Source organism: Delphinus delphis, chromosome 10 (genome assembly GCF_949987515.2).
Source record: "Delphinus delphis chromosome 10, mDelDel1.2, whole genome shotgun sequence".
Taxonomy (NCBI): Eukaryota; Metazoa; Chordata; class Mammalia; order Artiodactyla; family Delphinidae; genus Delphinus; species Delphinus delphis.
Window position 1 is genome coordinate 3,390,466 of NC_082692.2, and position 13,732 is coordinate 3,404,197.

The window sequence follows — 13,732 nt, forward strand, 5'->3', positions numbered from 1 at the left end:
TAAAAGTACGAAGCTAATAAATGTGAAAGAGGATGTTGGATATAAAAAGGAAAACCCTCAACACTTAAATCTTAGACATGTTTCAAGCGAAGACTCAGAAGGCGTGGTGCTCATTTTCAATACGGGCTTTGAGCTTCCTAACATTTTATTTACAGAACACCTCCCACAATGAAAATCCAGTACTACTCTATACAACCCGTGGCAGGTTACCGGTGCCCAGCGATTCACGGATGTTAGAGCCAGGGCAGATTTTGGATATGATTTGGATTCAGAGGTGGTCAGCTCCTTTTCCCACCCATTTCAAAGTGAAGCACTTTGCAGAAATCCAGTATTTAAGACAGATCATAATGTGTTCCACAGAGTACTGCCGTTTTCTTAAGTGATACTGTAACTTCAACTGCAGCGAAATGGTCTGGGGGAGCGGAACAAGAACAATGAGCAGTTTGTTCCCAAGAAGCACAGTAAAGCTCCGCTCTTTTCAAAGGACAAGGACCTGGCAATATCACCAGGGATGATTACATCATGTGAGATGATAACGTTACTGCACGTGAGCCCAAGCAAGGGGAAAGGGGGACACGCTGTGAGAGGACCCTGGAACCTGGATCATTAGCGGAGACAAGCAAGGCGTAAATGGCAAAAAAGGCTGTTCTTTTTTCTCACCACAGCTGTTCCAACAGAAGACGTATCTTCTCTGGAAGGATGAAACCAGTGATTGTACACAGGTAAGCTCTCGCCACCACTGTGCTTGGCTGGGGACAGCAGTAGGTTGATATGAAATTATCAGGCTCATTATTTCTGTAACCAAAAAAGGGAAAGAAAATGCATCTATATCCACTACACGATCAACTTTCAAAGTACTAAACCCCTGCTGAAAACGAGAAGCCAGCCCAAGCCCTCCAGGACCCGGCAGCCCTCATACGCACAGCTCGGCGTTACTGAAGACGGCGCCCAGCCACTCGAAGAGCTCCTGGGCGCTGCAGGCCGCCTCCGGCTCGCCCCTGAGCTCGCCGCTCCGCAGCACGGGGCACGGCAGATCTGTCACCGTGCTCAGCGCTATTTTTGGCTGACGCTCCTGAATCCGGTAATTAGAAAAGTATGACATCATCGTTGATCCTTCCGCACCTTCAAACACACCAAATAAGGCCACTTGAATAGTGTAAACAAGTGCAGTGAATCCCTGAGTCCACCCCATTCCCACTGGAGGGTTTCAGGAAGCAGGCAGGATGAAGTAAGGCCAGAGGAGGTTGTACAAAGCTTTACTCAAATTAAAATCATTTAAGTTGCCTTCGCCTCCTTGTGCCAAAGTTCTGTCAACATTCATCTTCTGTCACACTTTTCCTGGAAAATCATAAGGCTTTCAGATTCAAACCATACTAGTCTCAACATTTGCTCTACTAAGAAACTTCTGACTTAATCAAAGCATTACTTATGTTTAGATAAAATTAGTGAACTCTACAGAGAAAGCAGCATATTTGCACACTCTCGAAGAAGGAAACAGAAGAGGAGCTGAAGACAGAATCTCAGTCCAGCTTGTCTTTAAACCCCAGTAAGATCCAGTGTATCCTGAAGGATCTTCCCTGGAAGACGGAAATAGTGGCCCTCTTGGAGCAGAGGGCAGGCCTGCTTACTGCCCAGTGTATTAGAAATAATGTCTCCCTCCACCTCCTCCCTCCCTCCAGGGCAAAGGTCAGCAGGCTCACCGCCCAATATAAAAGATCGGAATTCCTTAGGCTCCAGGCTCCCCTCCTGTAATGCAACCCCCTGCTTGCACCAGCATCCCCTGCCCACCATGCATCACCCTGCAGGAACCAGGACTTGGTGAACTGGAGCAAACGCTGGTGCTCTGCCCACTGCTACTGCTGGGAATCATTAGGTTTTCTGTCTCTGACCCAGGGGTCTCGTGTCTCCTGCCAGAGCGCACGAGAACGTGCTGGCTAACTTCTGAGCTTGCTAAGCGGATGAAATCTCAGGTGCTTCACAGGTCTTGACAAGCCCTTAAAATACTTCGGAGTCTTAGGAACACAGTGGTCTCCAGAACCCACTGCATAGGAGGCCCTCAGTAAAGACTTCCTACAACTGAGATGTCAGCCTCTCTGCCCTCTGTGTCTGCACCACACACAGAAGAAGCACCCAAGTGTTACAGACCTAGGCCTCACCCAGGCAACCCTGTAGCACCCAGTGACCACGAACTTCCCAGGAGGAGCAGATGGACCTATTTCCAAAATGGGCCTAGGGGCTTCCCTCTTCTCCAAGAGAGAACTACACCATTGTAATTGTGATGATTTGATTCATTTAATCTTGTTTTGGGCCAAAGATACACTTCTAAAAGGAGCGAGGTACATGGTAGTTGTGAGCCGATTAAAATGTTTGGTGAACATGAAACTCTGAACTAAATGTATTATTCTAATCAATTAAAAGGTACAACAAATTTAATCTGACATTTAATGATATGCCTGATTACTACCCTGCAATAACGAATAAGCAGTTTGTGTCTAGCAGTATAACTGGTGTTATTTTAAAACACTCCAGCCAAGGCTGTTGGAGGGAAGCTGGAGGAGGGAAAGGGAGAAATGGGCAAAGGTTAGTTGCCCGAGACCCCACCCTCAGGAGCTCCTGATCGACACACAACCCAAGGAGGTGGAGACAGACGGCTGCGTGCCGAGATGATCCCGGACTATGGCTCTCAGGGATGCCAGAGGGGTCAAAGCAGTTTCCTTAACAACGTTTACAGGTTTCCCCCCATCCCAAAGTAGTGTTCCTACAAAACCTCTCATTAAGTCGAAATGGCATAAAGCGAAGAAGCAATTACCTTAAGACACATCTTGCTAACAGATGCATGAAATAAACACTCAAAGTCACAGTTCAAAGCTCTGCCGGCTAGAGGCTAAGACGCTGAGTGCAGTTCTGGGGGAGGGAGCTGGGGGTGCCACTCTCGCTGCTGGGGTGCACACTGCCTCTACAGCAGCTCACTGCAAAACACACGCTGAACACTATTTTCACTTTTTGCTTTTGTAAAAAGTAAAGGAGCATAAAGTGAACTTTCGAAAAGTGGGGGACACCTGTATCCATCTACGTGCACAACATCCCTGACCACTGGGGTGAATCACCATTCTCTCCTCACTACTCCCCTTTAATTAACCATTAGATTTCAAAACCACTCCATCATTACACACTTTATTTTTCATACCTGTTTGATGCCACGCCAAAAGAAAATCAAATTTCAATGGTTTCTTTTCTTTGAAAGCCCAAGATATTCTTTTATACTTCTTAGAGTCCAGTTTAGAGGATAAATCCATCAAATCAATGGAAACAACTTAAAAAAATGGAGAGGAATAAACAGTTCATTCACATACACACAGCTTGCACTGTGCAAAACATGCTAGATTAAAAACATCAGGAGTTTTAGAAGTTTTATGGATAAAAAAAGTTATTTGTATTTCTTGTCCTCCCTTTGGGTTCCCAAACCAAAACTCTGCCTCTGATGGACATTTCTGGCATTGACAGATAATTACAACAGGTGTTTTATTTTTTATTTATTTTTAAAATTTATTTATTTTTGGCTGCGTTGGGTCTTTGTTGCTGCACGTGGGCTTTCTCTAGTTGCAGTGAGTGGGGGCTACTCTTCGTTGTGGTGCACGGGCTTCTCACTGCGGTGGCTTGTCTTGTTGCAGAGCATGGGCTCTAGGCACGTGGGCTCAGTGGCTCACGGGCTCCAGAGTGCAGGCTCAGTAGTCATGGCACACGGGCTTAGTTGCTCTGCGGCATGTGGGATCTTCCCGGACCAGGGCTCAAGCCTGTGTCCCCTGCACTGGCAGGCAGATTCTTAACCACTGGACCACCAGGGAAGTCCCACAACAGGTGTTTTAAATTCACATTTTTCGTAGTCAAAGACCAAGGGCAGAGATCAACTCTAACCTAGCTGTGGAGGTGGCAGCCATAACTACTGATGTTCAAGCCAGACCATCAACAGAACTACATCTCTTCATTCATGGGTGAATTTCTACTAGTCATCATAAAACTTGGGAAAATTAAAGGAAATTCTTTACTAAGAGCAAGTTGGAACAGATGCAAACTGGTATATATAGGCTGGTTAAACAACAAGGTCCTACTGTATAGCACAAAGAACTATATTCAATACCCTGTGATAAACCATAATGGAAAAGAATATGGAAAAGAATGTACATATATGTATAACTGAATCATTTTGCTGTACGGCAGTAATTAACACACTGTAAATCAACTATACTTCAATTTAAAAAAAAAAGAACAAGTGGGTTCATCACTTTGAATTTGTGACCCAAAACATATGTATCTAATGGAACACGTCCAAGTCTGTGATCTTTTCAAGATGCAGCCGACAGCTGAAGACAAACAGATGCACAGCAGTATCTATCTCATCCTATCTGATGCCCACCCGAGAGTCCCCGGAGTAAGGAGTTTTAAAGACAAGAAAAAGCCACACTTCTTCTGAACAAAGAGAACAGAGGCAATTCAAACATTTAAATTCAAATTGTTACAGGAAGACTACTACCTTGTTAGAAACTGACGGAGTGAGCGTGATACTTACTAAACTTCATGGTCTTCCTGCCAGAATACTGAGATGGACGACCTTGAAGTCCAGTTTCTTCATAAGTGTCTTTATCCAGTGATAAAATTAATTTCCCTATAAATCAAATAATTCCCATAAGAGATGTTAAAAATATCATGTGTTCGCTAAGAGAAAGCAAGACAAATTGGGCAGTTAAATACCAGTGCACACAAGGGTCTTATTTATTCATACATGTATCTTATTTATAATACATTATATGTACAAAGACATCATTTATTAGAGTGAAACTAGAAACTATCGAAGTTTTTATTAAAGAAAGAGTAAACAAATTATGGTATACTTCTTCTTTGGAATATTTTCAAGACATTAAAAAGAGTAAATTAAAACTGTATGTACTAGGCTTCCCTGGTGGTGCAGTGGTTAAGAATCCGCTTGCCAAAGCAGGGGACACAGCTTGAGCCCTGGTTCAAGAAGATCCCACATGCTGCGGAGCAACTGGGCCTGCGTGCACCACAACTACTGAGCCTGCGCTCTAGAGCCCGCGAGCCACAACTACTGAAGCCCGCGTGCCTAGAGTCCATGCTCCACAACAAGAGAAGCCACTGCAATGAGAAGCCCGCGCACTGCAACAAAGAGTAGCCCCCGGCTCGCCGCAACTAGAGAAAGCCTGTGCGCAGCAACCAGGACCCAACACAGCCAAAAATAAATAAAATAAAAAAACAACACAAACCCCAAAAAACTGTATGTACTAATAGGGAAAGATGTCTAGGATATACAGCCTGGGAAAAAAGCAAACTGAGAAACAATGGACTATGACATAATATATATATATTTTAAAAAAAGAACCTGTATGTGTTTATACATTCATAGAAAATGTCTAGAAGAATGAACACCTACCTGCTAACAAGAGTGCCTGCTGAGGGGCTTCCCTGGTGGCGCAGGGGTTAAGAATCCGCCTGCCAATGCAGGGGACACGGGTTCGAGCCCTGGTCCAGGAAGACCCCACGTGCTGCAGAGCAACAAAGCCCATGCGCCACACCTACTGAGCCTGCGCTCTAGATCCCGTTCACCACAACTACTGAGCCCGCAAGCCACAACTACTGAAGCCCGCATGCCTAGAGCCTGTGCTCCACAAGAGAAGCCACAGCAATGAGAAGCCCGCGCATTGCAATGAAGAGTAGCCCCCGCTCGCCGCAACTAGAGAAAACCGGCGCGCAGCAACGAAGACCCAATGCAGCCAAAAATAAAATTGATTCTTTAAAAAAAAAAAGAATGCCTGCTGAGAATGGCAGTGAGTTTGGAGGGACGGGAATGAAAGGGGGGACTTTCACTTTACACACATCTGAATGACTTGACTCTTTCTTTTTTACCGTTTGTGTTTCCTCCATAAATTAAGAAAGAAGAAAAAATGAGTGTGGTTACCGTTTGGTAGCAGGGCCACAGTATTATCCTCGTCAATATTTGTGTTGTACGTTAGTGCATAGCACGCACCTATAAGAGAAAACCCAGAGGAGAAATTAAGACAAGAAAAAAATCACACCTGCAAGAAGTTAGTGGATTATTTTCACAGGATAACAAACCTTCCAGGTCACTGCTCCAGCTCACTCAGCCAAGCTGGAGGACACGCAAGGCCGAGCACAGCTAGTTGACGCCCCTGCCTAGGGCCTAGCTGTGCAAGCTGGCTACCAACGAGCAGAAAATGCACTCAGGATGGAGCACACACCTCCGGGGATGCTGGCAGAGGGGCACAAAGTGGAAAAGCGGGTGAGCGTACACACCTGAAAGGCAGAGTTCCAGATGAAGACTCAACATGTGCCACAAACTTGTGTGAAGTCAAGAAAGCGACTCAATCTCTCTGAGCCTCATTTTTCTCACCTGTAAAATGGGCGCTGCAGGCCTATTTCATAGTATTGTTGCCAAGGTTAAGTCGGGTCAGCTATGTAAAAGTCCCTGCCATGGCCAGTGTCCACACTGTTATCAAAATAGCTCAGACTTCTTTTTTTTTTTTTTTGACCACACCACACAGCTTGTGGGATCCTAGCTGCCCGAGCAGGGATCGAACCCAGGTCCTCAGCAGTGAAAGCGAGGAATCCTAACCACTGGACCGCCAGGGAATCCCCCAGCATCAAGCTTCAGAACCGAAGAAAGGAATCATGTCCGTGTGACCAAAGACAAGATGTCAGTGGCCCTTGTGCAGTGATGTATGTAGTGAGGGTGGATCCCTAAAGACACACTGAAATAGTTTCAAACAAGTGGCTCCTAGGATATAACTGGAACAAGCCAATCCAGCCAGCTGACACGGATGGGAATGAGGTGCGCAGGCGAGGCTGAGAGCCACAACGTCTAAGCGGAAGATGCTGAACCCCAATCAGCACCTGACTCCGGGGCCAGCAGCTGTGGCTGCACCAGGAGACCACCCTCTCCAGACAGCTGTCATGGGGGCTGCGGGGAGAACAGCGGTCTGTCTCTGCAGCCACACACCCAATGGCAGCGCATCTGAACACAGCGGTCGAAGATTTTCCTTTCCATTAACCCTCATACGACACACTCCCACACAACACCTGTGGACCAGCGCAATCAGAAACCAGCACCTAATGAGGGCACACAGAGTCGGCTGAGCTACTGCGGGACGGAGGGAGGGATGCACACACCTGACCACACAGGCGATCTCCAGCAGTCCTATTCAGAACAAGAGAAGGACCCTGGTATTGCTATGCGATCTCCCTGGACTTCCTCACCTCACCGCGTTCATAGACACTACACGGCTTTCCTTACCTTTCTTGACAAAAGTATTGATGAATTCGTGTGCGATTAACTCATGAAGAGGTAAATCCTTCACAAAGTAATAGGGTCCAGAGTCCATGACCAGGTCCTTCAGCTCTTTTGCTAGTATCCCACATTCAGGAATCAGAAAGGAAACCTATTGCAATGTGCAAGAGAAACAAGTCTTATTCATTGAAGCATTGCTGACTTACAATATTACATTAGTTTCATGTGTACAGCATAGTGATTCAGTATTTTTGCAGATTATACTCCATTATAAGTTTAAACAAGTCTTATTTTCATGTAGATCAACACCCAGGTTTTTAGGGATGATACATCATGAAGGCTGCTAACCATTCCTCCACAGCTTTCAAAAAAACTCTGAAATTAACTTACCAATCTCAGAGTGGGAGATGGGGATCGACATATATACACTATTGATACTATGTATAAGATAGATGACTAATGAGAACCTACTGCATAGCACAGGGAACTCTGCTCTGCTCTGTGGTGACCTAAATGGGAAGGAAATCCAAAAAGAGGGGCTATATGTATACGTATAGCTGACTCACTTTGCTGTACAGTAGAAATTAACACGATATTGTAAAGCAACTATGCTCCAATAAAAATTTTAAAAATAAAAATAACAAAACAAAAAAACTTACTAATCTCAGGAAAAGAGAAATTTGACAACTCAAGTTTTCCATTTCTGTATTCGAGCTTACAGTACAGGAAAGGTGAATGAGCAAAACAATTCCCCCCCGCCCCCCCGTACGCGGGCCTCTCACTGTTGTGGCCTCTCCCGCTGCGGGAGCACAGGCTCCAGACGCGCAGGCTCAGCGGCCATGGCTCACGGGCCCAGCTGCTCCGCGGCATGTGGGATCCTCCCGGACTGGGGCACGAACCCGTGTCCCCTGCATCGGCAGGCGGACTCTCAACCACTGCGCCACCAGGGAAGCCTGAGCAAAACAATTTTAATGGGAAGCTCTTGCTTGTGGGTTTTTTTAAAATAATTTTTTTAAATTAATTTTATTTATTTTTGGCTGCGTTGGGTCTTCCTTGCTGCACGCGTGCTTTCTCTAGTTGCGGTGGGCGGGGGCTACTCTTTGTTGCCGTGTGTGGCTTCTCATGCGGTGACTTGTTGCAGAGCACGGGCTCTAGGCGTGCAGGCTTCAGTAGTTGTAGCACACGGGCTCAGTAGTTGTGGCTCGCGGGCTCTAGAGCGCAGGCTCAGTAGCTGTGGCGCACGGGCTTAGCTGCTCCGCGGCACGTGGGATCTTCCCGGACCAGGGCTTGAACCTGTGTCCCCTGCACTGGCAGGTGGATTCTTAACCACTGTGCCACCAGGGAAGCCCTTGCTTGTGTTTCATCTTTTACAAATGAGCAATATATTTTATGTCCCGTTCCTATCACTACATTAATTAGTTTTTAGGGAAATATAGTACAATTGAATATCCCTAGATCTGTGTATCCTAGTACCAGGCTGGAATCAAAGGAACTGTTCCTTAGGGCATAAGGAATTTAGGGACACCAATTATTAAGAGGTTACATGGAAGCAGAAGTCTGCTGGATGTTTACACTTTACAGATAGAAAAATTCTACAGATGGGACGGGAGAGATAAGGTACACATCCCCGACTGCTGTCTGTGATGAGCTTTCCATCCAAAGCAGAGATAATCAACCTGACAGGTTTCAAACGTCGCCCAGGTGCTCCACACCTTCAAAAATCACTCTCCCGAAGCTGGGACACCAGTTTGTCCCTGAAGGACCAGGGTCACCAATTGTGTCTGAGAAACTAGCCAGTCAGGCCTGAGTTGAGATTAGGCTGGTCTATTTAAAGTGGAAAAGGCTTAAAGCATTTTCATTGTAAGGTTTATTCTGAAGCCCTCTCCACTTAAATGGGTTGGTGAAGCCCGCCCAGCATACACTACCTGGGAATTAGGAATGTTCTCTTCTACTCTCAGCAGATCCTGGATAAACTGATAATTAACCTCACCGATGCTTCAACCACCACATTCGCGAAAAAGGCGCCCGAGAGGGTGACATTTTCACGGAGCAACAGCGAAAATCGCTCTGAAGTTGCGCATGCGAGCAGGGAAGCCTCGGCGAATTTCTGCAAAAGCTGCCGAAATGGTGCACTCTGGCTGGACAACGCAGAAGGCAGCAGGCAAAGGGGGAGATTTCTCAGGTATCAAACTAGCGCCCATAAGCGGTTCAGAAGGGCAAGCAGCTTCCCGGACTCCGCACGAGGCTCCGCAAAGACCCTCCGGCGCGCGGCGGGGGAAGGAAGCCGGGATGGGGAAGGGGCGGGTCCGTCCCGGGCTGCGGGGCACACCCGCCAGGGCCTGGTCCCGGCCTCGCCCCTCCCCGGGACGCACCCAACCTGCAGCGGGTCGTAGCAGGAGTAAGTGGCCAGGGGCGCGGCGAACTCTGTCAGGCGCACGCCAACCTGCTTCTCCCTCCGAAGGCGGAACACCGCCCCGCGCCGGCGCATCTTGGGACTTGTAGTCCTGAGGCGGGGCAAACCACAGGCCCGGAGCGGCTAGAGACTACAGTTCCCAGCATGCCTGGCGAGGGCCCCCGCCCCCTCCGCGCGCCGAGGGCGGGGGAGCAGAGCGCGGCTTTCCCCAAGCCTCCACCGCCGGCGGGATGGTGTGCGGTCCGCGGGCCCGGGATGTGGACTCACCCTGTAGTTGTGATAGTGCGTCTCCACGAGGTGCCGGTGGCGCGACTTCTCGTGGCCGAAGTTGGACTTTTCGCAGACCAGCAAGTGCCGGGGCACCTCTCGCAGCCGACACAGCATGGCCATGGTCTTCTCCACGCAGGTCCTGCCAGGGTTCGGCTCGCCCCGCCCCTTCCCCGCGGGCATGCGCAGTGCAGGCACGCCGCACGTGTTGAGGCGGTCCCGGGTAGGGGCGGGGCTAGTGCTGGGAGCGGGCCTAGGCTTCTGGGGGGCCTACGCAGAAGCTCGCTGATGGTTACCTACAAGGTACCCTACCTGAAATTAGTTCTCTTGCCAGAATCCTTCCTCTAGGCCCCAGGTTGCTCCTTCCCAAATTGTTAAGGAAGTTTGTGTCTAAAGGTAACACATAATACCTTTAACAGGGCTCCTTAAGACTCCTTCAGAACCACTTTCAAGATGCTTTTAAAAATATCCTTTTGGAACCGATTTTAATAATTTCTTGCTATTGGAGGTTATAGTGATAATGCGTTTTTCCATCTAAGTTTTCTGATCAACTCCAAGGGCCGTACTGCTACATGCTTCTCAAACTGGAGTATGCACAGCCCCAATTCTATGCAGAGAGGACAGAAAACAGCAGAATATTTGTAGTACAACCTTATGGAGCATCAGTTTTACTATAAGATTTGGAAGAATAGAACTTAAGTAATTTGGAAGGTATTTACAAATCTAAAACTAAGACAGACTGGAAAGTCCTCTGCCATTAATGTCAGTATCCTGTGCCTTAGATGTCATATTATCTCTGTGAATACTCTAAGGAAAACCTGTTTCCATTATTTTAAATAAGAAAAATGATAAGGACTAGCAAGTTAATCAAAAAACTACCGATTTCCTAAATCACAATATGGCACCTAGATATACCTTATAAATATTGTATTAGAATGTAGAATGCTTAGAGCATTGCTGCTTTTTTTTTCGCGGTACGCGGGCCTCTCACTGTTGTGGCCTCTCCCGTTGCGGAGCACAGGCTCCGGACGCGCAGGCTCAGCGGCCATGGCTTACGGGCCCAGCCGCTCCGCGGCATGTGGGATCTTCTTGGACCGGGGCACGAACCCGTGTCTCCTGCATCGGCAGGCAGACTCTCAACCACTGCGCCACCAGGGAAGCCCAAAGCATTGCTTCTTGGTCACCACACAATTCAACAGCAGTGGCCTCTCAGACCAGCAACATCAAATATGTACGTCTCCTTGGTTGGTGCTCCAAAGCTTTGCAAAGTGACTAGCGTGATTCTGACCGTCTATCAATTACGTGTGAAAGCAACATGAAGCTTTTCTAGCATGCCATTTAGGTTAAAATATTGTATTAAGTTTTGTGGCCTCTCCCTTTGCGGCGCACAGGCTCCAGACGTGCAGGCTCAGCGGCCATGGCTCACGGGCCCAGCCGCTCCGCGGCATGTGGGATCTTCCCGGACCGGGGCACGAACCCGTGTCCCCTGCATCAGCAGGCAGACTCTCAACCACTGCGCCACCAGGGAAGCCCAAAATATTGTATTAAGTTTTGAAGGCTTGGTGTAAATTCTATACGTATGAACTTCAGCTGGAAAATGTATGGCGAGATAAGTAGCTGCTGTGCATTTTGGGTGTTGAGAACTCGGAGGTGTTCTTACAGGGAAGCGTGACGAGGATATGATCTGCGGGGTGTCCTGTGTTATGAAATAGAAGGCCAAAATCCTATTTATTTCAAAGATGAAAGCTGCAACTTCAGGTCAGTTTGGGGCTGAGGAGTCCTTTCTGCCTCCCTCCCCAGAGTTCTGCGTGTGTAATGTCCCTTGCCGATCACATTCCTCCCCCCCTCCCTCCCCACTGGGTGGTTTCTGTCAGCGGACAAACATGCCTTCGTGTTGTGCATTAAACAAGCAGACCTCCTTTGACCACAGGTCGCTCTGCGTTGCCGCTGTTTCTCTGTTCCATTAGGGCTGCTTCTCCTCACATTCTCTACTGAACCCGTTTCATTCCAGCTTTTCTCCACAATGCTTCACTGAAATGGCTCTGCAGCCCCTCCCCACTGTCTCCACCCTACAACCACTGCCGGTAACCTTCCTCTCTTTCTGGTCCACTGCCAGTCACAGCCTCCCAGCCATCTCGTCCTCCTACAGTCCATCCTCCACTCAGCATCCAGACTGATCTCTGGAAAATGTCAACAACATGATATATGCAAACCCCGCCCCCACTTAAACCCTGTCACTGGCTTCTCGTTGCAGTTGAATAAAAGTTTAGTTAACCTGGCCCCTGCCAACCTCTGCGGCCTCATCTGCCCTTGCTTGTTCATACCATTGTGTCAGCTTTTCTGGTTTCTAGAGCTGAAAGCACTACCAACATCTCTCCTCAGACCCAGGGTGGGGAGAGACGGTGTCAAGTCCAGGGAGGGAGCAGAGGGGTGCAAGCAGAAAGCTTCCAAAGCTCAACCACTGCGTCCCAGCTGCTTCTTGGTGTGGGCCCGTTCCCCCTTTCCAGAGATCAGACAGCAAAGGAAGGAAGATGGGGCCCCCAGAGGGTGCAGCCCAATGTCTTCAAATCTGTCCACAACCTTGACCTCCAGAGTTTAGATTTGGAGGGAACAGATTAAAGACAAACTTCTTATTTTGCAATCTGGCCTTGGGCCCTAGTGGTCAGACTCTGGTTGCCTCTTTCCTCCTGTCAGGTGGGGCACTGAGTGCATTTAAGAACCAATCACAAGCATACATGATGAAAAGAATTTCTGTATAACTCAAGAGATCCAACTTTAAACAAGGGGAAAGGGAAACCAGCGCCTACTGGGTGCCTACTGTTTGCCAAGTCACTTGTGATGAACATATCATTGAATCCTGGCATCCTGTCTGCAGTGGGCGTATGTATTAGTTAGCTACTGCTGCATAACAAGCCACCCCAGTACTCACCTAGCTCAGGCTGGGCTCAGCGAGACAATTCTTCTGGTCTCAGCTGGGCTCCTTCATGCATGTGTGGTCAGCTGCAGGTTGATTAGGGGGCTCTGCTTCTGGTGAGGAGCTGGCTGTTGACTGGGCACCTTGGTTCTACTCCCTGAAGTATCTCATCCTCCAGCAGGCTAACATGGGCTTGTTGTCATGGAGACGGCAGGGTTCTGAAAGAAAAAGCAGAAGCATCTAAGACCTTTCAGGCCGAGGTCCCAAGCTGGCCCACTGGCATGCCCACTGCATTCTACTGGCCAGCCCTGATGCAAGGTTTGGAGGGACAGATTCTACCTCTCAGTGGGAGCAGCTGTAAAATCACATTTCAAAGGGCTTGGATACAGGGAGGGATGAAGAATCACTGCCGTTTGTGCACTCGGTGTAAGGATGCCTCTTCTCGAAAACGAGGTTTCTACAGCTGTTCCAAGCCCAGTAACTTGTCCAAAGCCTCACAGCTACTGAGTGGCTGGGCTGAGACTGGGAATCAAGTCCACCTGTCTTCAGAGCCCACCCACTGCCACTGGACCCACTGCTGATGCAGCCTTCCTAGTCATTCGAGGTTCTGGAGGTGGACACTTCTGCAGTAGGAACAGACTGTGCAGAGATTTCAGTGTCTAGTACTCCTCACCTTTGGGAATAATCCCCTTGAGAGAGTGGTGAAGTGTCTTGGAAAGACTTGGAACAACTTGGGGAAATGGCCAAGGGCTGAGTTGAGGAAATCAGGCCCCAGCAATACCGTTTTCATTACTAATCACAGGAGAAATTTGAAAAATAC

The 13,732-nt window shown here is 48.2% G+C and overlaps 1 protein-coding gene across 4 annotated transcripts in view; it reads right to left on the minus strand.

Moving 5' to 3' along the window:
* Positions 1-13,732, minus strand: part of RPP40 (ribonuclease P/MRP subunit p40) — a 47,633-nt gene that overhangs the window by 1,351 nt on the left and 32,550 nt on the right. The window contains exons 3-10 of one of the 4 annotated variants that reach the window (XM_060023700.2): positions 12,928-13,130; positions 9,999-10,294; positions 7,325-7,469; positions 5,972-6,040; positions 4,568-4,663; positions 3,188-3,313; positions 924-1,122; positions 661-795 (exon numbers count right to left, since the gene is read on the minus strand). In XM_060023700.2, the coding sequence (XP_059879683.1) occupies positions 661-795; positions 924-1,122; positions 3,188-3,313; positions 4,568-4,663; positions 5,972-6,040; positions 7,325-7,469; positions 9,999-10,181 (953 nt within the window). In that variant the 5' untranslated portion in view covers positions 10,182-10,294; positions 12,928-13,130. Of the gene's footprint in view, positions 1-660; positions 796-923; positions 1,123-3,187; positions 3,314-4,567; positions 4,664-5,971; positions 6,041-7,324; positions 7,470-9,998; positions 11,695-12,927; positions 13,131-13,732 lie in introns of all 4 variants that reach the window. The other 3 variants (XM_060023699.2, XM_060023698.2, XM_060023697.2) reach the window with 3 other exon arrangements.